Consider the following 16,707-nt stretch of genomic DNA (forward strand, 5'->3'; position numbering starts at 1 on the left):
ACCTAAGATTTATAATTCTGGATCAGTTTTTATTTTACTTGTACTTTTTTCTTTCTGTTTTTAAACTAAACTAAAATAAAACATTTGAATTGATGCTTAAAGTATTATGGTCCCTGGACACCATGTGTGCATTGCATTATATAAGCTGCTACATTTTAACACACGGTCTGAAATAAACAACATGCGTCATAGTGAAAGGCTGTCCTCTGACAACGGTCACCCCTTGTTACCTTCGCACACAGCTTTTTCTAAAATTAAGGCCTTGGAGGTAGGTTTTTATTTTTTGTGGGGGGTGGCAGTGCATTTGCTCTGATGTTATCAGTAGAGAAGCAATGTAACAGCCATATTTAGAGAGCTCTGATGGAAATAAGAAATTCACAAAGTTAAAATTAAATTAATGGAACTAATATTTTCTCTGTGAGAAGGTTTTGATTTTTATAGTATCAAATTTTCAGAAAGCCTAAGCTAAAAATTTGGATATTATATTTAGCATATTTGGTTAACATTATTATCATTGTCTAACAATTATTATTATTATCATACCATTTAGCTAAATGGTTCTAAAACAGTTTGCAACCTCCTGCTAAATAGTGACTATTTCTTTTTTCTGAATAACTTAGAGTTACATTTTCCCATTCTCCAGAAACAATGTCTACTTTGTTTTTTTTACAGTATATCCTTTCCATAAGCAGAGAGAAGTTAAACAAGGATCTACTGACTGGTAAGCCTAATGCTTTTGTTCACTCAGCTTACTAGGGTTTGGTTGCTGCTCTAAAGAATAAGATTGTGTAATAGTAAAACTGCCACAGTGTCTCTTTTCATCTCATCAAGTATCCAAGTGAAAATAATTCACTCCTTAGACCTTGGAATTCTACCACACACTGTCTGGTCAAGAACTCACCTTCCAGTGGGTCAACAGACATAAGCAGACAGCTTGCCAAGTGCCCTGTTAGATGTGCATATCTGTGAAGGCTGAAAGGAAGCTGCAGCCTCGGTCCAGGTGTGCCTAAGGAAGGCACCAGGCAAGGCTGGGTAACAACAGTGTGGTGAAGAGGCGGGAGAGGGGCGAGGGTCAGATTTATGTTGTAGGAAATCAGATGTATAGAAGGGACTGGAAAGGAGGAAAATGCAAAATCTAGCTCTCAAGTTTGTACTCTGAGTACCTAGACAGAACTACCCATAAACTGCTGGGCTTTCAAGTAAATCTGCAAATTTAGTTAACCATTGCACAACATACCTGGTAACCTTCCACACCCCTGGTAATTTTTAACCCCCCTGGTAATCTTTCACACCTCTGGTAATCTTTCACACCTCTGGTAACCGTTCACACCTCTGATAACCATTCACACCTCTGGTAATCTTTCACACCTCTGGTAATCTTTCACACCTCTGGTAATCTTTCACACCTCTGATAATCGTTCACACCTCTGGTAATCGTTCACACCTCTGATAACCGTTCACACCTCTGATAACTGTTCTCTGGTCTCCTTTCAGACCTCATTAAATTTAACAATAGATTATGCCAGTTCAGTGATTATATGAACAGATTCGCTACCACAGAGCATACCCCACAAACATTCCTACTCTCTCTCCTTTTTTTTATTTTAAGAACTTCTTTTACTTTTGAGATCATATAATTACATCATTTCCCCCTCCCTTTCCTCACTTCAAAACCTTCCATATACCCCTCCTTCCTCTCTTTCAAATACGTGACCTTTTTTTCATTCCTCAATATAACCTTTTCAGTCTGTATATTGTTATTTGTATGTATATTTTAGGGCTGACCATTTGGTGTTGGATAATCAATTGGCATGTTCCTCCCTGGTGTCTTAGGATTTATATCGCTGTGAAGAGACACCATGACCGTGGCAGTTTTTATAAAGGAAAACATTTCATTGGGGCTTACAGTTCAAATGCTTAGTCCGTAATCACCATGGTGGGTAGCACACAGGCAGACACGGTGCTGGAGAAGTAGCTCAAGAGGTCTACATCTTGATCCACAGGCAACAGAAACAACTGTGTATCCCACACTGGGTGTAGCGTGGGCATGGACCTCAAAGCCCCTCTCCACAGTGGCACACTTCCTCCAAAAGGCCACTCCTCCTAAAAATGCCACTCCCTATGGGTCAAGCATTCAAACACACGAGTCTGTGGAGACCAGTCCTATTCAAACCAACAAGCCTGGGAAAGGATTGATTTCTCCCGCTCTCAGCATTCCGTGCCTATAGCTCTAGGTATAGGGTTGGGCCCTGTGGACTTTCCCCCATCCGGTTTGTTGTCCTTGCTCAGCTCCTATTTAGGCAGCCGTGTTGGTGAGACTTTATGGGTGAAAGTTCTGGCATTCCTAGAAGACACAATCTCACAGCAAACTCTCTGCTCCTCTGGCTCTTACAGTCTCCCTGCCCCTTCCACCGTGACCCCTGAACATTAGGTGCAAGCGTGTTTTGTAGATGTATTCTTAGGAATGACTCCACAATGCTGCATTTCCATTGGTTGTGGTTTCCTTTTTTTTTTGTTGTTGTTGTTTTTTTTTTTTTTTTTTTTGAGTCAGGGTTTCTCTGAAGCTTTGGAGACTGTCCTGGAACTAGCTCTTGTAGCCCAGGCTGGCCTCGAACTCACAGAGATCCTCCTGCCTCTGCCTCCTAAGTGCTGGGATTAAAGGCGTGCGCCACCACCACCCGGTAGTTGTGGTTTTCTGTAAAGCTCTTTATCCGAGGGGTGAGGGCTGCACCTAATCTGTGGGTATAAGGACAAGTGTTTAGAAAGTAGAGGGCCTATGATGGGTTAGCAAAGTGGAGGCTGTAGGTTCTCCTCCAAGACCCATGATGTCACTAGCCTCGGCTCTCAGCTCAAAGCGTGGTTTCCCTCTTGTTCTGTTGCCTCTTTAACCAACCCTTCTTGATATAGCCTAGAAGTCCCCAACTTTTTAGAAAGTTAAATGTTCCATAGAGTCAGTTTTATCTCCAGTTATATTTGGAACTGTCTTTCAGCCGGAAGGCGGGTGAAGTGGGGCCAGGGTACCACACCTCCTCTGTTTGTCTTTAGGAAGACGGTAAACACCAAGCAGATTTTAGCATAGCAGTGTCACAGACCTGTTTAACATCCTCTGAATTTACTAAGATAAAGATGAGATCGAGTTGTCACTGAAGCAACAGACACTACAGCAAGTGCTTCACACGCACCGATTTCCACAACTATGTGAGGCGGGAATTAAGTTGAGCTCAGCTTCACAAATGGCCAAATGAAAGCTGAGAGATCTTAGGTCCCACTGTGGTAGAATCTAGATTTGAGCTTGAGTCTGTTGATCCCAAAGTCTCTGATTTTTAATGACTTAATTTCCTCCTTATTATATATGAAACATCAACTAATACTAAAGAGCTGATAAATATATAAATATATACATAAATACCACATACATGATATATGTAAGTATATGTAATATACACATAATATATTATAATTAATATATTAATACAATTAATATAATTATAAATAATAATTAATGTTTGTAATATATTTGTATAACAGTCTTGGTTACGATATTTCCATACTGTTTTACTTTGAGGATGTGCTTCACAGGCTCCAAATCAGTAAAGGGATGCATTTCTCTCTCTCTTCACCCCCTCCCATAGAGAGAGACCCAAGCATTGTTTGGCATATAAAGTTTGTTTCTTTGCAATATAAGTACTTATTTTTCTCTAATTTAATTACCTCCCTTCTGAAAACATTGTAAGTGAACCCCGTTCTCAGGTGAACTCATGGTTTTTTTCATCCATTCTGTGTTAACAGTAAGGAAAACAAAATAGCTGTGGCTGGGACATTCAGTAATTTCTGTATCAAGACACTTTTAAAAGTCTTTTCCTAAAAAGAATCTTCAAGATCTTTATGTACTGTTCTGCTCTGTGAACCTCCAAAGGTGGCACTGTCTAGTATGGGGACACAAATACCAAGCCACATATGTAATATTTTAATCATATGAACATGACTTTATTGGAACCCAGTATAACAAAATTTACTTTTTTTAAAAAAAGATATCCTAACTGTATCAGATAAACTCCGATTTCTGCAGTTATGTGACAAATTATCCTTTCTATTTTTCTTTTTTTAAAAAAAAATATTAGATTTTTAAAAAAATATCAATCCAAGTTCCCACTTCTTCCCCTCCTTCCATTCCCTCAACACACCCTCCCACCCCACCCCTCTAATCCTCAGAGAGGGTAGGACACATTGCTTTGTGGAAGGTCCAAGGTCCTTCCTACTATATCTAGGCTGAGCAAGGTATCCATCCTAAGAGAATAGGTTCCCAAAAAGCCAGTACATGCAGTAGGGATAAATCCTGGTGCCACTGCCAGTGGCCCCGCAGTCTGCCCCAGCCATGCAACTGTCAACCACATTCAGAGGGACTAGTTTGGTCCTATGCTTGTTCCTTCCCAGTCCGGCCGGATTTGGTGAGCTCCCATTAGCTCAGGTAGACTGTTTCAGTGGATGAACCCATCATGGTCTTGACCTCTTTGCTCATATTTTCATTCCTCCCACTCTTCAACTGGACTTTGGGAGCTCAATCCAGTGCTCCAATGTGGATCTCTGCCTCTGTTTCCATCAGTTGCTGTCATCCACCATGATAAATTGGTTTCATCTTAGAGATGCAGGTCTGGTTCAACATACAAAAATTTATCAATGTAATCCATCATATAAATAAACTGAAAGAAAAAAAACATGTTCATTTAATTAGTTGCTGAAAAAGCATTTGACAAAATCTAACACCCCTCCAGATAAAGATCCTGGAGAGGTCATGGATAGAAGGAAATTACCTAAATATAATAAAAGCAATATACAGCAAGCCAACAGCCAACGTCAAATTCAATGGAGAGAAACTCAAAATGATTCCACTAAAATCAGGAACAAGACAAAGCTGTCCACTCTCTCCATATGTCTTCAACATAGTTCTTGAAAGCTTTGGCAACAGCAATAAGACAAAAAAAGGAGATCAAGGAGATTCAAATAGGAAAGGAAGAAGTCAATCTTTTCTCTTTTTCTTATTTCTCTTTTTAGAAATATAATATTAATCTTAGTAGAAATATATTACCATTTGATGTGGGAGTGTCATATATCAATCTGTTGATTTCATTGGTTAAGTAATAAACAAACTGCTTGGGCTCATAGCTTAGAACATAGGTGGGTGGAGTAAACAGAACAGAATGCTGGGAGGAAGAGGAAGTGAGCTCAGAATCTACAGCTCTCCTCTCGGGAGTAGACGCCTCAAGAGAGACGCCATGCCCCGCTCCCGGGCAGACACACGCGATGAAGCTCCGACCCAGGATGGACGTAGGCTAGAATCTTCCCGGTAAGACCGGTGCTCACAGATTATTAGAGATGGGTTGATCGGGATATCAGAATTAGCCAGTAAGGGCTAGAGCTAAAGGGCCAAGCAGTGTTTAAAAGAATACAGTGTCCGTGTAATTATTTCTGGTAAAGCTAGCCGTGCGGGCGGCCGGGGTGCTGAGGATGCAGCCCCACCGCTCTTATTACTACAACCATTTTCACTAGATTATTTGGCAATGGTGGATAGAGGAAGATGGTTCAGTTTCTTATTTCTTTTTAATTCCTTTTTGTTTCTTGAGACACAATCTTACTACATAACTCAAGCTGGCCTTGAACTCATAGTCCTCCTACCTCAGCTGTAACATGGTTATAGGTTTGGACCACCATCACCAAGCTCAACTGGTTTTTCAATCGCTTGGTATCCAAGTGTCCCAGCACTGGAAGTACCCGTGAATCAAAAGCCCAGAGGAGAAGGAGACAGGCATGCATAACGAGAAGCATTTTGTTAACGGCTGGCTATTTCCGGTCACAGATGGAGCTTTAAAGGCAGCTTTGAAGTTTGTGACAATTGTTTCTTTCCAAGGGCACAAACAGTCTCAGGGATGCTGGAGTTGGCGCAATGTTATGAGTAGAAAACTCTTAAAGTGACAACAGCTGTTTCTCATTTGTCTTTATTGTTAAAAGTTACACTAGACTATCCACAAACCATATTAAGAATAAGTATCTTTCTGGGTGGTGGTGGCACACACTAATTTTTTAGCACTTGGGAGGCAGAGGCAGGCAGTTCTCTGAGTTCAAGGTCAGCCTGGTCTACAGAGTATCAGGACAGCCAGAGCTACCCAGAGAAACCCTGTCTCAAACAAAACAAAATTATTATTATTATTATTATTATTATTATTATTATTATTAAATAAAAAAAATAAAGCCACACACTATGTCTGGCTTGACTTTAAAAAGAAAATAGCCAGGTGTCATGGTGAACGCCTGTAATCCCAGCACTTAGGAGGCAGAAGCAGGAGGATCTCTGGGTTTGAGAACAGCCTGGTTTGCAAATCTCCAGTACAGCAAGGGCTACAAAGAGAAACCCTGTCTCTAAAAACCGAGAGACAGAGAAAGAGAGAGAGAGAGAGAGAGAGAGAGAGAGAGATATTCTGGCATGATAGGTACGCACATGGAAGCCCAGCAATCAAATAGAAGAAGCAGAGGGATTGTAAACAGGAGACTAGCTTAGGATACACATGAGATCAAGATTGTATTATACAATAAGACCTTGTCACAAATAAACAGAACAGTTAATTAACCAAGCAGTATCTCTCTCTATTGTTCGCAGTAAATGATCAGCCTTTCGGTTTGATCGGGTAAAGCACAGCTGAAACTCAGTTCTGTTTCCCTTGTTTCTTCCCTCAGCGGTGGAATCATACCCCAATGCGAAGGTGCACTTTGGCCACAAGCTGTCGAAATGCCATCCCGAGGAAGGGGTGGTCACCGTGCTTGGGTAATCACCGGTCAGGCTTTTGACTTCAGAGGGCAAGGGCGGGAGTGGTGAGCTCTACCAGCAAACTTTGTTCTTTGGCTCTTTCGAAAGAGTTAAATGATTACAGTCTTCGCAGCCAGGGTCTTTGGTTTGAGAACAGTTCCCCGATGTTTTCTAAGTACCCAGAAGTGCGAATTCTTAAGTTCCATGCTTGGGTGACCATAATCAGTTAACCATATTCGGGTGATCATTTTCGGTTCAGACTCTCTCTTCCTAGGAAATAGGTGGCCCTCCCCTGCTTTGTGTCTCGTGTCCTCTTGCATGGTGTGACTTCTCTGCCTGTCCTTAGCCAGCTCTATGTCCCTACCCTCAGAATACCACACTCAGTCACGGGTTACACAATCATTTGCAAATTCACGTTTCTAGCATTAGCATGTGTGCCCAGGCCTCTGTCCTCATTCTCAGTGAGGTCCTGATCAATGATGCACCAACCCAGGCACAATTGCATTCGCTCAGATTCTAGAAGCCTTTCTCATCTCTATCGTCGCCCCCCACACACAATATTTCTATCTTCCCTGGGACTGTTTTGACACGATCAGTCCCTTATGGTGAGTTCTTCTCCCATTTTCTCCCATTAAATCTGTACGTTTTCATTCACCATGTCTGTCTTCCTATGGTCTCTTTCTTCTTCTGTGATACGATGGTGTCCAACTCTTGTCCCTGCCAAGGTGGGCTCATGCCATTGCCTCCTGTGTGTCCCCTCTTCCACTCCAGATTGAAAAGTCGGCTTCCTGAAGCTGTCACTGCAATCATCATCCTTCTAATGGAAGAAATCTTTTTCTGCCTTTTGCCAGAATCAGGAATTTAAACTTCCATCTTTATATCCAAAATTCTTCTTCCCTCTCCCTTTGCCCTCTGTGCATTGCACAGTTAACCTTCCGTATCTGAGGATGTTCCAACCACGCGTACAACCAACCTCAGATCAAAAGTGTGCGAAACAGACATTGCACTGCCAAGAAAATGTAAAAATAAAAGAAGTCCTCTGTGCTGACCACGCCGAGACTTTGACTCTTGCCTGGGCTCCCCAGTGATACAACCTCTCACACAGCATTTCTAGAGAGCAGTTGAAGCATCTGGGAGGGTTTGTGCAGGACATATGCAAATACTGTGCTGTTAGACACAAGAAACTTGAGCATTTGCAGGTTTGGATATTCTGGATCCAACCCTGGAGGTCAACAAGGGACGAGGGTGCTCTGTTCTTAAGCTTGTTATCTGGTATCCTTTCCTCAGACCGAGCGTGTTTTCTCCCACAAACCGTGGTCACATGCCTGCAGATACTCCTGAGTCCGCTCACACCTACAGATGTGTTTACCCTTACACTTCGGAACTGCTTTCCTGTCTTCTCGGTTTTCTTCGACTCTGTCACACTTCTGGAGCAAGCACATCTATCTGTTTTTAGTATCAGAGTAGTGATACATTATTCTCATTCTCAAAAGCATTTTCATCTTAATTTTGAATCTGTTGATTCAAGCTAGATAAAACCAGGCTCTAAGTTAGATGTTTAAAAGTGGGTGTTTTGAGTTACTGCTAGGGTTTGCTTTTAACACCCAAGTCGAAATACATTACCGTTTTCACTAGATGTTTTTGTTGGCTGGGGGGAATGGTTCGTTCTGTTTTTCAGACCTGACCAAGTTCCCAGAGATGTCACTTATGACCTCATTGTAGGATGCGACGGAGCCTATTCAATGGTCAGAGCCCACCTCATGAAGAAGCCTCGCTTTGACTACAGTCAGCAATACATCCCGCATGGGTACATGGAGCTGACAATTCCGCCTAAGAATGGGGAGGTAGGTCTTCTCCCTTCCCATAGCCGTCTCCCATAGGAGCATCTAAGAGAGCTAGTGGAGTAGATTAATAATGTATTTCTGAAAGGAGATTTAAATTATATTTTTCTCATTCCCCTTTTCCATTACTATGCTATGCCAGAAGCAGATAAGTGCTATGGAAATTTTTGCATGAAATTATTTTAATATAAAATTTTATGTTTAAAAATAAAGCAAAATTATTTGAGTCTGTCACAATCAAACATAGAAACTTATTATGGAAAAGGAAATACTAACAGAGGCAATATAAGAACATTAACTTATTTGAAGCAGATAACATCGAATGCTTTATTTGCATCCAAAACACCCATTCTAAAGTTTTGTTTTTTTTTTTTTTTTTTTTTTGGTTTTTCGAGACAGGGTTTCTCTGTGTAGCTTTGGAACTTGTTCTGGCACTCACTCTGCAGACCAAGCTAGCCTTGAATTCAAAGAGATTGATCTGCCTGCCTCTGCCTCCCAAGTGCTGGCATTAAAGGCATGCACCACCACTGCCCGGATCAAATAGATAATTTTAACATCTCATTGTCTTTCCATTTCTTCCTCATTGTCGTCAAATCATTCCACTGATTTCCCCGTACCTGTTATATGAGGATCCTGACCTTACCTTTGGAGACCCGATAACTCTGGATTCCAGGGTGAGATGGGTCTGTTGACAAGCCAGCCCTAATGTAGGCAGAACAGTGCACAATAAAGTAGCTGTGATATAGTCACTTACCTCCTTACGTTTCAGCCACTGTAATTATTAGTAATAATTAATAGTCTTTTCTTCAAGGTCTCATTTTTTCAAGCAGTTATCTTGAGACAAATATGACCCAAATACAGGGGCATTTTAAGAAGCCCTAAACAATTCTAGGCATTTTTAAAATTTTTCTCTTCTAAAAGCATTTGTTTATATACTAAAGGTTATGGACATGTATTGTGCACTCAGCATATTCTTCCCTGCAGCCTCTGCCCTTCGTTCTTCCTCGCCCTTTGGCCCTTACACAGTTTTACTCTTGTTTTCTTGCCATGTATATGTGCGATTTTCTGTATCTGAGTAAAATCTAGGAATCAAAACTCAAGAAAATATAAGATCATTGTGTAAAATCAGCCTAGTTTATGCCCTCGATTTTTTTTTTTTGCCCCTTTCAATTCTCTCTTCTCTTTCTTTTTTACTGTGTAACTTGTGGCCCATCTCCCAAGTGTGGAGTGGGAAGAGAGACTAGATGCAAGGCCTTTGAGTATTACTATAAAAACATCTCCATTCCTCTCATTCTTCAAGGTTTGCAAACTTAGCTTTACCTTAAAGCCCATATTTTATTTTATTCTTTGAGAATTTTATGCATGTACACAATGACATAACTCCCTCTCTTCTCTCAACAGATCCCCCTCCTGACTTCATCGCTTCTTCCTCCTCCTCCTTTTATTCTTTTTCATACACTAAGCCCAGTTAGTGCTGTTCATACTTGCATGGATAGGGAATCATCCATTGGAACGTGGGAAACTTACCAGTGACCACACCCTCAAAGAAGAAAGAATTTCCCTCCTCTATTTTTACCAATTGCCTGAGGCTCTTCAGGAAAGCACCAAGCCCGAAAATCTCCTTTATCTAGGTGGAAATTTAAGATGGCCTGATTTGGTGTAGAACTTGTGCCAACAGCCACAGATGCTGCGAGTGTTTGGGTGCAATCTCCACGCCGTGTCCCGAAAGACCAGTTCACAGCACTCTCCAGCCTCCAGCCCCTCCAGTCTTTCCTTCTCTCCTTTCACACCCCAAGGTTCCCTCAGAGCTGTTTGGGAACAATCAGAATACTAACAGGATTTATGTTTTGAGGGACTTCAAATGAGAAGCTGGGATTTAAAGGTTGTTTTCTAGACCCGAGGACTATTTATGAACTTCCGTGTATTCTTGGTAGCATACTGTATTTGCCATGGTATACAAGCCGTTCTTTGTGTCAGTGAGGAAGCCAGAACCTAAATGTTGGCTTCCTCGCTATTTTAATCAAACTCTGACCTTTGATACTGTGTTAAGAAACCAAGTTAGCTTCTCTTGTTGTTTTCCTCCTTGTCTTACCTTTTAGAGTTCTGCAGAGATGAGAGAGTAGGAGAAAAATACAAAAGCTGGCAGGAGGGACAAGCAGGGCATTCGCTCCAAGGGCTAGGGGCCTCTCTACCTCCTCCACCTTGCTCAGCCTGTGAAGCTGTACCAAAGTCCTGCTGTTCCCCGCTTAGTTCCTCTGTGCTCTGATCTTCTATACAAGGCCCCCTTTTAGCCGTTTACACATCAACCCAGTATTTCCTATATTTTCCTTCCTCCCTCTTTATTAAGGAGAAGTGACTTGGCTTTCCATGGAGCTGTACTTTCTTGTCCACTCTAGTCCCTGTGTAATCTTTGAAATTAAACAGTTAGGTGCTTGACTCATTTCAGTGTCTATGGTTTAGACTTTGTTTAGGGTTCTGGGGCAAAAGCAACAACAACAACAAAGAGCAGAAGAACAGCAAAGCCAGGCAGACACAACCTCTGTAAGACACGATGACTTGGCTGCTACAAGGGTATCTGGGAGACTGCTGTTCCTTCAGTTTTGTTCTGAAGACTTGAACTCAAGGCTTTCCTGTCCCATCTATAAAATGTAAAACTATTGCACATAATCGCACACACATAAACATCTACCCACATAAATGTTTCATGTGCATATACTTTATGTACATACATATGTATATCGACATGCATGTTTCTGTGTGTAGAAAGGGTGAAAGAGAAAGAATATCTTATTACAGTATGGTCTCAAATCTTGAAATAAATAGTTAAAGAAACTTGCTTAAGTTTGAACGTATAAAGATAGAACCCAAACTTTTATCTAAGACAGTGTGTACTTCATGCAGTAACACGCGTGCAATGCGCCCTATGCGTGGGCATGGTCTAGGTGACTGTGGAAGCAATGCAGTCACGGTAGAGATGAGCTGCTTGCTAATCGAGCCTGTGTTCTTTGTTACAGTATGCTATGGAACCTAATTGTCTTCATATTTGGCCTAGAAATGCCTTTATGATGATTGCCCTTCCAAATATGGTAACGTACAAATTCTTATCTGCTTTTTATGCATCTTAATAATTAATATTTTTATGACTTACTTTTGTGTTGGGCATTTATGTAACCTAGTTGAGCTCGCCATGTTTTATTCTAGAATTCCAGTCTTTAAGGTCTGCGGGACATTAGTGTATGTGTATTCGTTCTTTCGTTCGTCTCCAGAGTTTTTTCCTTATCTATCCAGCTTGCTGTGTTCTGTGGTAGTCGTTTCCTTCCTCTTGCTGTCTATCATAGGATCAACACTATCTGAAGAGGAAGCAAAAGAGGAGGAAAAAAATCACATGAAACGATATGTAAACAATCCAAGGACTGCAATATTTGCTTGGTGAACATGGATGGTTTGCATGGTAGCAGTTTTCCTGGTGACTCAGGAAGCAAGGAGTCCCTGAGACATGGCAGAGCTTTCCTCCAGGGGAAAGGGGACAAAGCTGGCTTGGATAGTCTCCTGCAGGAGATCCTTAGTCCCCACGAGGGCCCTGAGTGCCAGCGTCACGGTCTTCTCTCTCAACTGTCCCTCTCCCTCACAGGACAAATCTTTCACATGTACCTTGTTCATGCCCTTCGAAGAATTTGAAAACCTTCCAACAAATTACGATGTGCTGAACTTCTTCCAGAAGAACTTTCCAGATGCCATCCCTCTGATGGGAGAGTAAGTCTCCATGGGAAATTGTGTTTTTCCTGTCTTTGGTTTGAGTTATTCCAAATTCAAACAAAACTACCTCAACTTTTTTTTAAAAATTGTTTTTAAAATGCAGCCTCTGGAAGCCAGCATTAAAGCAAAAGTCTAAGTGGGCTCTTTGTTATGAGTGGAGATTCTGAGAAAATCCTGTCCAGTTTATCCCAGGAACACAAGCGCCAGTGTCCCTAGGCTTTTCTTGGATTCCTCGGGCTTGGTGTGCCTGCCACAAGGCTGGTGGTGACTTTTTTTTTTTTTTTGATACACAACTATGTGACATAACAGATACCTGTCCCAGGCCTGTCCCTTCCTAGCCGTGTGTTTTCCTATGCTCCGGGCTCCTTGTGGTGAAATGCTGCTGAATGATATTACCTACTTTGGGCAGGTTGCTGTAGATTAAATAAGATTATCCTATACATTGCTCAGCATAGGGCCCACAGGGACTAAGTTCTGCCCCACCAAGGCTGAGTGAATTAACTAGCTAGCTGGTTTGTGATTGGCTGCTCACTGGCCCATGTCAGCATCCCCCTCCATGTGGACTTTGCTGTGTGTTCTCATTTAAGGACTCTGCTTGCCCCCAAATACCACACATACACACATACGCACACACACACATACACAAACACACATACACACACACGCGAACACATAGACCCAACACCTAGCTCACTTTTCACTCCAGTGTCCTCTCCAGGGAGATAGAACACTTGCTATGGAAACAGTGTGACCTGTCGAGGCCTACCACAACAAAACTGTCATACACTGGGTGACTTAGACGTGACAGAAAGCTTTTCTCCCAGCTCTGGAAGTCGACGTGTTCAGGATCAAGGCCCCAGCAGATTTGGGTCTGGTGAGAGCTGGTTCCTGGCTCACGGAAAAGGCCTTCTGCTTGTGAGAACTCCTGTGACCGAAGGGACATGGATCTCCCTAGGGTTTATTTTGTAAGGCACGAATCTGATTGGATCCGGACTCCATGCTCATGAGTGAATCACCTCCTGTTCCTGGCTGCAACTGCCGTGGTGCTGAGGATTCAGATTTCACACACGGAACATGGGGCACAATCAGGCCAAAAAGAAGCAGGTGTTTTTTGTTTCCCAGACACGGCCTCCCTGTTGCAACCGTTGCTGATTTGGAACCCATAATCCTTATGCCTAGGCCTTTGGTGCAGAAAACACAGCCATGTGCCTCCAGGCCTGGTCCACAGCAAGATTTCAACCCAGTCTGCCTCTAACTTCCCAACATGCACCTTGGAGATGATTATCAAGGTGCCTTTCTGAGAGCTGAATTATAAAACCCACAGCCACCTATGCAAAATGTGAAGTGCAGCCCCAGCCCAGTAGGGCTTGACAAGCGCCAGCTGCCCCAGGTTCCTGGTCTACAGAGACCTACAGCTCTCTACCCTTGATGAGAACCTGTCTGCACACCAAATTGAGCTCCTGTGTCATTTAAAATTGTTCCGTGGCTGCTTCTTACATCCTTAGCCGTATTTAATATTCTTTTAAAGTTTTCTAAATTACATTTATGTACTATTTTATTTGTCGAAAGGAGGGCGCTGTGGCATGCAGTGTGCACGCCAAGGTCAAAGGACAATGTGAGGGAGTCAGTTCCTTGCTTTCTGTCACTTTGGGGACTGAACTCAAGTCCTCAGTCTTGGGAGCACGCACTTCGCCTGCTGAGCCATCTTGCTGCCCTCAGACGTTAGATTACTGAGGACATTCCGTATTTTTGTATTTATACTTTCTAGAAAACCTCTCTTGACGCTTTACAAATATCAGGCTTTTTCTTTGTGGCTACCCTAATCTTCACGGTCAACAACAGATGATGAGTTTACTTCAGTTCAACTAAAATCACGAACCCATTGGCCAACTTATTCCAACCTCCCCAGACATGATTTTGATTGTGGTTATTGATTTCCTAAGATAAAATAAGGATTCACATTAATCTCATTTGCTGTGATCTAGTAAAATACACTGCAGCATTTGTTCAGTATTTACACAGGAGTCTAAAATACACGATTGTATTTGAAAATAGCCTAAAATACAACAATACATTAAAACACTGTGGTCCATGTACATAATAATGCTTTTATGACATATATGATAGACATATTTCCAATTATGCAAATGCTCCCAGACTTATCCTTTTGTATGTGTTTAGCCTTACCACACACAGTGGTAATGAGAACAGTGTAATTATGTGTGTATACATGTTATGGTTTAAGTGTACATGTTTGTATGTACACGTGGGGGGCAGTCCAAATGCACGTATACCCACACACATATGCATGTTTCTGGAGACCAGAGGCTGATAATGGGTGTCTTTCTCAGTCACTCTCCACCATATTTTTAGAGACAGGGTCTCTCACTGAACCTGAAGCTTGTTGATTGGCTAGACTGGCTTGCCAGAGAGGCGAATGAATACCTGGGGTGTGATGGATAGGTGATTGAGCCACTCACTAGTCAAATATTGTTTTGGTGACTGAAATATAGTCCAAATAAAAGTAGCTTGTGCATCTTTTCTACAAAGCATGGGCAAACATCTTGGTTTGTAGGAACATAAGAAAATATCGATTGTAGCACAGGGAATAAATTCCACAATTCTGGCAGCAGAATGATTGCCAGTCCCCGAGGTCCTTCTTTCTCTATTTCCCACTAGTGCTGGGATTATAGACATACACTCCAGGCACACCCTGTGTTTCACATGAGTGCTGCCGTACTTGACCTTACGTGGAATTAAGGCTCTGAATTGAGGTTCTTATGCTTGCACGGCCATCATTTAACAAATTAGCCGTCTCCTTAGCCCTGGAATAGCAGAATTTATTTCCCTTCTCTTTTTTGCCCTGGTTCTGGGAATTGAACCCAGGACCTTAAACATGTTAGACAAGCAATCTTCTACTGAACTACAACCCCCCATTTGCTGTTTTACTGTTGTCATTGTCATTTTTTTCATCAAAATACCAAGGCAACGAAGCCAATATGTAAAAGAACTTAGCAGTGATTAACCCCAAGTATCCTGTTCATATTCTGATTGCTTTCTTCCGCAGACAAGCCCTCCTGAGAGACTTCTTCCTGTTGCCTGCCCAGCCCATGATATCAGTGAAGTGTTCTCCCTTCCACCTGAAGTCACACTGTGTGCTGATGGGGGACGCAGCTCACGCCATTGTTCCATTTTTCGGGCAAGGAATGAATGCGGTGAGTTCTTTTCCTGTAGGAAAGTTCCTGGATCATCCCAACATCAGTCTCAAATACTAAATCCTAAATAGAAACCCCATCTAAACCATCCCCACACAGTCCCAAGAACACAGCCGTTTCCCTCATCAGCCCAGTTGCCCAGTCAGACTAATGTCAACTCCATCAAGGGCCCAGATTGTCTGATATAATAACCCATTCCGGAGAAAAGCATAACATATGGTATGGCGGCCTGTTTTCTTGAGAGCTGTGTCTACAGCCTAATGTGGAGACAGCTAACATGACTGGCAGGTCTTAAAACCCCAAACTGGTTAAATGTTGATACTACTACTTTCATGGAAATTTTAGTATTGTGGTTAGAAAGAAAATTTTAAACTATAGCACTCCGATATTAAATGTTAATATCAAGAATCTTATTAATGTTATTAATATATATATATATATACATACATGCAAGACATTAATAATATATATATATATAATGTGATAGCAGTTTAGCAATCACTAGTCATATATTGCTTTGATGATAGAACTTTGTTTCAAGTAAAAGCAGCTTGTGACTTTCCTACAAAGCAACTGCAAGCACTTAGTTTCATAAGAACATAAGTAAATATCACTTACAGTCCTGTGGATAAACGCGGGAGTTCTGCAAGTAGTTCAGCCCTTACCTCCGGGATTCACTCCACAATGTGTTCTGCAGAACTTACTTGGCACCCACGTTTCATCTCTAACACTAAAGTTTTACTAGTGTCTACCCCAACACGTACTGAGGAAAAACAAATTATTGTAGGTAAGAATTTATAACTGTTGTCTTGGCCTTCCTTATACATCATCCCTTATGTCAAAGTTCCTATACCATAAAGAATTTGCAGACACTCATTGAAAAGTACACTCACTATTTCAAATGCAATCACTGTAGTTGATGTGCAAAGTCTGTTTTACATATTTTTACATTGTCTCTGAAACTGTAGTTTGGATTTGTAGATAATGGAAATTCACTACTCAGGGTTCTTATTCTTCATTGCATTTAGTATGACCTTACAAATTTTGCAAGTTCTTCATGTTCAGAATTTGTTTTAAATTTGAGTTATAGAAACTA

The 16,707-nt window shown here is 41.7% G+C and overlaps 1 protein-coding gene across 2 annotated transcripts in view; it reads left to right on the forward strand.

The window, feature by feature from the left end:
* Window positions 1–16,707, forward strand: part of Kmo (kynurenine 3-monooxygenase) — a 34,425-nt gene that overhangs the window by 10,189 nt on the left and 7,529 nt on the right. Inside the window, exons 5-10 of one of the 2 annotated variants that reach the window (XM_041635278.1) lie at window positions 673–721; window positions 6,730–6,817; window positions 8,478–8,643; window positions 11,655–11,726; window positions 12,272–12,393; window positions 15,464–15,611. In XM_041635278.1, the coding sequence (XP_041491212.1) occupies window positions 673–721; window positions 6,730–6,817; window positions 8,478–8,643; window positions 11,655–11,726; window positions 12,272–12,393; window positions 15,464–15,611 (645 nt within the window). The remainder of the gene's footprint in view (window positions 1–672; window positions 722–6,729; window positions 6,818–8,477; window positions 8,644–11,654; window positions 11,727–12,271; window positions 12,394–15,463; window positions 15,612–16,707) is intronic. The other variant, XM_041635279.1, reaches the window with a different exon arrangement.

The sequence above is a fragment of the Microtus oregoni genome, unplaced genomic scaffold (genome assembly GCF_018167655.1).
Source record: "Microtus oregoni isolate MIOR12 unplaced genomic scaffold, Mior012 000047F_ref0000412, whole genome shotgun sequence".
Lineage (NCBI taxonomy): Eukaryota > Metazoa > Chordata > Mammalia > Rodentia > Cricetidae > Microtus > Microtus oregoni.